Below are 9,032 nucleotides of genomic sequence, written 5' to 3'. Positions count from 1 at the left end.
TGTTCATTGTTGGTAAAAAAAAAAGTGTATTACACAATAAATGCATCACTGGATGTTCTGGAGAAAGCTCCTCTGCAGTACACTTTCCCTGAAGCTTTATAAATGTCCCAGATATGGCTCTCCTCTCACTCTCGTAAAACATTTACAGCACAGACGTTCCTGCCTTCTGCTGGGGGAAACTGTGCCAGACTGTGATGCTAATTCCACGCTCACTGTCTGTCATGGATTTATCAGGTCAGACTATCTGCTCAGGGGACGGTCTCTCAAAGCCAGATCATTCCTGATCTTTCTTGCCCCTAAATGTGTTGTGTAATGCAAAAGCTGAAACGGTTTGATAACAACAGCTTGTTGTCGCCACAGTTATTTTATTAGTGCACTGATGTCAGCAGATTACAAGCAGGGTCACAGGAAAAGTGGGCTGCATGGTAGCGTTTATCAGGTGGTAATGAGACTGTATGAAAGCTAACACTGAGGGGAAAATAAACCAAAGCCTTATTTATATAAATAATAACTGGATCATCTCAAAATCCTGTTCAAATCATGCAGTCATGGTTGCAAAAGTCTAGCAAAATGATCATTAGCTTAGCTTTTCTAGCATGGTTAGCATCATATCCACTGCTATAGTTTGTCTCTCTTCCCAAATTCAGATGGAAAGCTCTAGCAAACCTAGATTTCTTACAATTTTTTGCTGGGTAGCATCTTCAATAGTCCCGTTTCCACTAAGTGGTTCAGCTCAGTTTGTCTCAGTACAGCACTCCAGTGACGTTACTCATTAAAGGTGGTTGCAATTTTTGGCTCCTTTGACCAAAACCTGGTCCCTAAATTACCAACCTGCACCATCTCACTTTCTGATACCCTTCTGTTGGGGTGCCAGATATAGGCTGTATTTAGGCCAGAAAAGTCCTTTGGTCCACTTGTTTGGTCTGGACCAAAAGCGGACTTTATTTTTTTCATTTTATATTCTGTAAACACATCCACGTGTGTGACGATCAGTGCTCTCATTGGACAGCACTGACAAAGGCGGCACACAGAATACAGACCCAGAAATGGAGGTAAACATGTGTGTTTGTGCTCTTATTAGAGCTGCAAAATCATTTTCAGTTTCAAGAGCAGCTCCTTCAAAGCAGGCTTAACACTGTTTCAAATTTTGGAACAGCAAAGAAGAATGCACGCAGCAAGGAGACGCTATGCTCTGCGTGTCCTGACCCACAACATGCTAGCAACAGCGTGGCTAAACAGAAGACGGAGGATCAGGTATGAACCAAAGACGGTTAGGTTACAGTGGCTTTATAGGCCCAAAAGACTCATGTATCCTGTAGTTAGTTAAGATGGACCTTGGTTTGTATTCAGACCTGCACCTGAGAACCACCAGAGTTCATTTGGAAGTGGATTGAGACCACCTCAAAAAGTGGGTCTCAGTCCGGTTGTTTGGTCCGCACCAGGGTTCGTTTGTTTCTATTCACACCTGCATGAAAAGTCCGCACCGGCGTGGGAAACGAACCCTGGTCTGTTTAAAGTGGACCAAACAGTCCAGGACTGAATACGCCCATAACGACCCAACCCCAGGAGATGGAGCTAGAAACACTGCAGTCTATTGATTGGTTGAAAGAATCGTCACTTCCTGTTCAACAGTGGTAATAAAGAACAACACATAACCTGCCATGTTTAAATCTCCAGTCAACTTCATGAAGAGAACTTTATTTTTGTTTAGAAAATGGTCAAACAGTGCGAAACTGCCGTCAAAATAAAACTGTTGCATTTTTCTTCTTTGTTGAATTTTTAGCAGGGTACACTGTGACGCGCTGCTATGCCGTCATTCTATTGCATAGCTAACATGACTATCTGCATCCAGCTTACACGCTGGCTACCAAGAAGGGCACAGTTGGCTGTGGAAACGCAAACAGGATCAAGCTTTACCAATCCAAACTGATCCATATCAGACCACTTGGTGGGAACAGGGCTGTAGACTCTTTAACAGTATCACATATAGTCAAGTTTTTCCTTTACTATGACAGCTAAATTATTCAAACAGACCTTGTGGTTGGATATACTCATGTTATTATGAGTATGCAGTGTTAATCCCAATGCTAGTTCTAGAAAACGCTCTCATGCTAAGTTGTGAGAGGGTACCACAGACTTTAAAAAAAAAAAAAAAAAAAAAAAGGGACGTCAAACTCAGTCTCCCCAGTCATTCCAGATGGGCTGTGGTCAAACTTTAGAAAATAAATACACCTGGTACAAATGTTTCTCACAACTGTATCCTGTGGTGATGTGAAGATATTATTGGGCTGCGTTGTATTCAAGTCCCTTTTTTATCTGAAAAGTTTGTCATCAGCCATTAGAGGTTACAAATGAGGTTATAAACCACATTTAACAATGAATGTCAGCTGACATTTTTTTTGTGTGTAGTATTTTGGGTAGCAGTAAAATACACCTGGAGAGTGAGCCAAATATTGATTATTTTTTCCCCAGATACCCTGCTGACAGAGGTGTTTCAATACTACATCAAAACTGTATAATGGTGAAATGCGGTGCCACACTGTTAATGCTATATACAGTCTATGATGGTGATGGGAAACATTATGAAACATTGTTCCTGCTTCATATTTACAATTCAACACTGTCATTACAAACATGTTAGGATGCCAACGTTAGTATTTTGTTCAAAATTCTGCTAGTGCTGTCAAAACAGCTTAAAGCTATGTTGTACGATTTGGAAGCTTTGTACATCTTCTTCTAACACAGTTTATAGGGCTGTTATGGTCCTATGGTCCAATCTACACAATATAAAGACCAAAAAGAACAAAAAAAAAAAAACATTCAGTACATCCGCTGCAAAGCTGCATACTAGTTGACCAGTCATGCCCATGGTCCCACCTCGTCCTTCCCCACTACCCCTCTCACGTCAGCTAGCTGCTCAGCTACCGAAGTGTCATGGAGCCAGAGAAGACCGAAGCCAGGAAGCTGTTACTGTTACCCTCTACAGGGAAGGGAAGAAAAAGAAAAAGTTTCAAGGAAAGGGCTGAAACAAGGAAGAATTATGAGCAATACAGGTGCCAACAGAGACTAAATATTGGAGAAATGTACGACCGGTGGAAAAAGCTGCAGAGGGATTTGGGACTGAAGACTGACGCAGAGACAGCTGAGTTTCTGTTGAACAGGTAATGACTTTGTTTACCTCAGTGGGAGATGTGAGCTGAATAACTCTGGTTAGTCTGAGCCTGTACTGGCTAATGACTGAACGCTGCTGGTCGGAACGGGTCGGCTCTGTCAATAGATTTTAGCATAAGTTAGCCACACATCTTTAGCATTGTAAACTGAGCTGGTGAAGACACACTGAGAAAGGTAAAGCCTCGCCCACAGTCTCTGTGGCTCTGCTCTGATCAGCTGGCAGTGGCAACGCCAGACCTGCTTCGCCGGCTAATTCATGGTTTTGATCGCGCCGGTCCAATTGAAAAAGCTACCACTGTATGTTACAAGGAGGATGACTGTCTGGTTTGTTACATTTTCTGCAGGCCGGCTTCTTGCTCTGTCGGACGGGGGCGTGTTGTTAGGAGGCGAAGAAGGGCGATACGAGCTGGGGGGCGGGATCTTGGAACACAGGGGGGAGGGGTGAGTGAGGCTGCGTTTTTCAAATGTGTCTCATCAGCCAAACTGGGTTTCAGATCGTAGACCATAGCTTTAATGGCTTATTTATCAACCCTTTAACCTGCTGCTTAACCGTTTGGCAGAGCAGCTTTCGAGTCTCACTGAACATGTGTTGAACTGAGTAAAACCTGATTAGGTCATCTCTACAGCTGGGAATAATGTTTTTAAAAAAGTTAGGTAGTTAAAACACTGATTTATACAACTCCAGATTTATTTATCACATTCTCCATTCTTATAATAAAAATTAATACCAATATACAACTCTCTCTTTACATGCAGGCACTGGTTAAAATACAGTTTGACTCCTCTGACTCAGGAAGCACATCACAGTCTGGAGCTGGATTAAAAGACGTGTTTATAATAAAGTCATTTCATCTGTCAGCCTATATAAAGACAAAATCAATAAGAGGAAAACCTTTGACACCACGTATGATACCATCAGTCTTATTAAAAAGCCACTACAGTGTCTATACAGGAATCTTTTTATCCTGCCTGCAAATTCAATATGACGTTTATTTCCCAGGTGACGAGCCATATATCTGAAACTCATACTTCATCTCCTTCAACACACAACCGTAAGAATTCTGAGCCAGCATGTGTTTGAAAATCCTTCCAGTGGGGCAGAGAAAATTAAAAACTGACCCTTCAAATACAATAACAGTAAGATGTCAACTTTGTACAGTTATACTCCAGCACAAACATCAGGAGTCTGTTTTCCATCCGTTTCTGGTCCATGTGATGTCACATCGTCCTCCACTCCTGATGTAGACTCATACAAAGCACAGGGTCAAAGGTCACCAGCAGGAGTAGGAGAAGAGAGGGTACTGGCTCCAGTCAGACACTGGGTGTTGTTGGTGAGGGTGGCTGTAGAAGGCATGTTGGTGGCTGGTGTGCTCAGGTAAAGCCAGTGGATGTGGTGGCGGGTGGAGCGGAGTGTGAGCTGTGTTTATGTCACTGGATGGCAGCGAATACCTGGGGTAGTCCACGGATCTGGAGAGGGGAACGAAGACCACCTTTAATGACGAACGTCACCTCTGTTTACTTTTGTAACAACATGATAGATCTGCAGCCCCTCGTTAAACTGATAAGTTTTTTCTCATGCATGTCGTATATCGTACCTGTAAGGCTGGTACGGCACAGAGGCTGGCACCATCTGCTCCTCACAGCTGTAGTCATTCTCATGCAGGTCCAGGAGCTCAGTGTGGAGACTCTCATAGGGGTCCTGCTCCAGGGCCCAGCCCGAGAGGTTAGCACCCTTCACTGACTGCTGTGTGGAGGTCTGGCTCTTCTCTGCCTGCTCTGACTGGGAGGTGGAGGGCATCCTCTGCAGGCCTGAAAGGGAAATACAATGAAAATCAGGTCTTTGTAGTCCTGGGGATGGCTGCTGATGAGGTTATTTCCTGCTGTGGTTGAGCGGATGGGAGAGCTGTGTGTTTGAAAGCTTACATGGAGGACTTGTGGATGGAGCGTTTCTCTCCAGTGTGGCTCTTTTTGCTGCAGGGCTTCCACTTGAACGACATCTATGAAGTTCACACAATTAAAAAAAATGTAAAGCAGGTAATTGTGAGTTTCATTTGCTTTACATGCAGGGAGAGTTGATGCACTGCAAAAAACTGAAATCTTAAGTGTTTTTCTCTTATTTAAGGTAAAAATTGTCTTATCGTCGTACACTTGATATGTATATAGTACATATGAACTTACTTGCAGTTATTACCTTCAGCGTATATACATACTAAAGTATATGTGCAATAATCCATAGCTTATGTTTCTATTTTAGTACCATATTCACAGCAAATGCTCATACTTACATTTCATAGTTATATTCGATTTCATGTACAACTATGGTTCCATTTTTCCACTTTCTTATATTTGTACCTTTGTAATTTCTTATACCCAATAATTTTATAATTTGTTATTTTTGTATATTTTTTTATTTTATAATTTCTTAAATCTTATAATTTCTTGTTTTGTACTCTCTATTTATAACACTTTTTGAAGGAGTTGCAGTAACTAAAAAGCAATTTCCCCTCAGGGATTAATAATGTATTTTTGATAGGAGTCACATTTAAATTATTAGTCCAAAAAATGTCTTGTTTCAAGTTATTTAAAGACAAAGCTGATGTCCTATTATTAATATATATTTTTTTATTTTATTCATTTATTTATTTTTTGAACTATAATTTAATTTCACTTAACTCTTCTAATTCTTATAACGGTATTTTATTATTAATTTATTTTGTAGTTTTTTTGTTATTACTGTTACTTTGTATGTGTAAGTATGTGTGTGTAGCTTATTATTTAGTTAACCTTTTTTCAAAATATTTCAAATATTCTACCACTTTATTTAATTACTTTCTGTCTTTTTTTTTTAACTTTATGCAGATGTGGCCTTTTTTTGGGGTGTGGGGTGGTGGTGGTGGTGGTGGTGGTGGGGGGGGGGTGTTATATGCGTATATGTCTACAAGTATGTATGTTTGTAAATACGCATACCTTTATTCTTCATAATGTTGTGATTTTCCAATGCAAAAATGCACGCATTCATTGTGATGAATGGTAAATTTCTGGTTACTTTGTGCCAAAAAATCTATAAAAAAGAATGATAAAAAAAGAGGTCCTAATTGATAGTATTTAGTAAAAAAAAGCTGTCAGCAAAATAATGAAAAATTGAAACTATAATAATGTCTTATTACAAGTAACTTTTCACTTCTTCCATTGGCAGATTTTATTTTTACTTGTTACAATCAATTCAGAGCTCATTTTTGTCTTTAAATAACTTGAAAAAAGACTTTTTTTCTGGACTGGTCAGGTGAATGTGTCTCATATCAAGTATAATAAGACAATCTTTACTTAAAATCAGACAAAAACACTTGAGAGATTTTAGTTTTTTGCGGTGTAATAAGATCAGTTATATAAGCCACTATCAGATGCTTGAGTTTGACTTTTAAAATCTCAGGTGTGCAAACTGTGGGAGCTTTCTTTGATTCAAATACACTTCCATTTTACCACTCTCAACTTTACCTTTTACTGTGGGAGTGGGTTCCTCCCTCTCTGAATCCCTTGGCAAAGGGGTTGTGGTCGATCTTCAGTTTGGTAATCTTCCAAAGAGGAACAGAAAAGCAAGTTGTGAATCTAAGTTTCATACTAACACATCTTCGTCAGGGTGATGTTTGATGGCTACCTTTGAGTTCTGGTAAGCAGTCACTGCAGTGAAGACCGTCTCTGGGAAGGAGAAGGTCTGAAACGGGCCCCAGCGGACAGTGTAAGGACTGTCAGCCTGGGTGATGTGGAACCTGGGGTAGTAGCGGTGCATGGAGTGCAGGATGATCTGAAGGGCAAAACAACAGAATGAGCAAACCCCTCATACAGTGGAGGTCCAAACAAAGAGCAGAATTTTAACCATGCTGGGAAGATGGAGGCTTACATGGCCGTGCTGGTCCAAGGTGTTGTTGGTGAGTTTCATCTTGAGGAAAGACAAAGACTGCTTCATCCAGTGGCTTCCTGGGGCTGGGGAGTCAGGATGCACGAATGTTCGACACGGGGGCTGGGGCTCAGCCTTCCCTGCAACCTCCCAATGCACCTTCTTCCACTGCAGAGAGAAGAGGAAGACGAGGAAGAAGAAGAGTCATGTTTGTACTTTCATAACAGCTGATGAAGGCAAGTTAAAACCTCATTTCTTTCAGTTCATCCCCAACAGAATCCAGTGTTTTACTGTACTCTGAGACCCTTGTGTTCTTCATTGTCTCCAAGTGTGAGCCAAAAGTGATATCTGTGACCAAATGGGCCACAGCAGCTGATGAGGGAGCCATTGAGTGCGTGGACGGCCGACTGCTCCTCATTCAGCCGCTGTGAATGAGCAGGGATGCTAATTGATTGGGCCTCCAGCCGAGAGCACACAAACAGGAAGCAATGAAAGGCTTTGAAATGCAGTGGTGAGCAGCCCACAGTGGGCAGCCCCGTGTCTGGTTGCAGACTGCTGCTTTTTACATACTGTAGTCTGCTGAGCTCAGTCCACAGCCAGCAAAACAAAATGAGGAAACAAGACATCAGAGCGCCTCCACGGAAACATGTTGAGCCTGAACCAGAGGAGTGAGTGGTTTAAACAGAGGGGTGATGCATGTGCACTTACCTTGTATTTGAAGCTGTCCACAGGAACCATGTCCACCATGATGACATAATTAGCAAAAGGGTGGAGCCCAGAGACGCTGATGCTGCAGTGAGGAAACATCCTCCTGGAACAGAAAGACGCTCAAGATTATTTTCCTGAGTCTTCAAACACCAACATCCTCATAACAACATCACCTCAGATGTAAAACAGCTGTGTGTGTTACCTTCCATGCTTTGTTATGATCATCTCTGTTCCTATCTTATCAAAAGATTTCCAGAGATCAGAGTTCTCCAGAGTCATCTTGATGCAGCTTTGATGGTATGAGTCAGCTGCTGGAGGAGACATGTTTCCGCTCGGCTTGGAGTCTATAAGGAAAACAACAACAAATGTAAACAATCCTGCCGAACCAAAACACATACCCAACAGTTTGATGTTTGGATGCATTTTCACATAGAATACCATTTCATCTTAAAGATAATGTTTATAGCCCATTTTCTGAACCTGTGAATTTGCAGAAATGTTGATAGAAAGTTCTTAAGACCAAAATAAAAAGCACCATAATGCTTTTAAAATGTGCAGCTAATGACAACAAGCTACCCAAGTATATGTCCACTTTTGCATGTGCAGCCTAAAACAATATACTTCCACTATTAAGGATTAAACTCACCTGGGGTGTGCTGCATGTTTCTGCGTCCTTCTGGATTGATGACGATGAAGTGCTGCTTTCAGGTACTGGACTAAACTCAGACACATCAGGGGTCTCTATCCCAGGAGACAGAGGAACCCTTGTGCCTTGAACTTGATTGGTCATTGCAGACAGGGTGGAGCCTAAATAGGAAAAGGGGTTGGGTTAGAGCAGACTGGGGGGGCAGGTATGAATATTACCTGGTGTGTCAGTTGTTTTGTCAGAACAAGTCCAGTTCTGTGCAACTGTACTGAGTTACTCCCACATGTAATCTGACCCAACATGTATTATTACTATTATTATGATAAATAATAATAATAGGAATGATACAATTTAAAGTAGTGTTAGGCACAGTCATGTCAAAATGCAGTTGGCAAACAAAATAAAACAGAATAAACTAGAAAAGCACTCAGAGAGCGCAGACTTCCATCAAGCATATTGTGATAGTCACCAACACTTTAGTCCGACTTTAATGTTATACTCCCTTTCAGCAGACTGTCCGCTACAATTTAGTGTTAGTTGCAGGTTTGTACGGTAATTTGTTTCCTGACAGTGTTGAAAATGATGATGACCCAGTACATATTTCATATTCTA

General features: G+C 41.3%; 1 protein-coding gene across 1 annotated transcript; it reads right to left on the bottom strand.

Moving 5' to 3' along the window:
- Positions 1-4,174: 4,174 nt before the first annotated feature.
- Positions 4,175-8,436, bottom strand: LOC141805771 (T-box-containing protein TBX6L-like). Its single transcript, XM_074690959.1, has 9 exons — positions 8,421-8,436; positions 7,977-8,118; positions 7,775-7,877; positions 7,070-7,234; positions 6,827-6,973; positions 6,667-6,743; positions 5,095-5,168; positions 4,767-4,980; positions 4,175-4,638 (listed from the first exon to the last, which is right to left on the bottom strand). The coding sequence occupies exons 1-9, from the start codon at positions 8,434-8,436 to the stop codon at positions 4,443-4,445; spliced, it is 1,134 nt and encodes a 377-aa protein (XP_074547060.1). The 3' UTR covers positions 4,175-4,442.
- Between the last annotated feature and the right edge of the window lie 596 nt (positions 8,437-9,032).

Source organism: Halichoeres trimaculatus, unplaced genomic scaffold (genome assembly GCF_033239565.1).
Source record: "Halichoeres trimaculatus isolate MK-OKI-2021-1 unplaced genomic scaffold, fHalTri1.1 fHalTri1_scaffold_16, whole genome shotgun sequence".
NCBI lineage: Eukaryota > Metazoa > Chordata > Actinopteri > Labriformes > Labridae > Halichoeres > Halichoeres trimaculatus.
This window is presented reverse-complemented; position numbering and strand designations above follow the sequence as displayed.

What these genes read in the sequence shown, in the direction of transcription:
- LOC141805771 (XM_074690959.1), bottom strand. An exon ending in CCTTGGACCAGCACGGCCAT is followed by an intron (nt 6,974 to 7,069) that starts GTAAGCCTCCAT and finishes TTTGCCCTTCAG; the next exon opens with ATCATCCTGCACTCCATGCA. An exon ending in ACCCACTCCCACAGTAAAAG is followed by an intron (nt 5,169 to 6,666) that starts GTAAAGTTGAGA and finishes TGAACTTCATAG; the next exon opens with ATGTCGTTCAAGTGGAAGCC.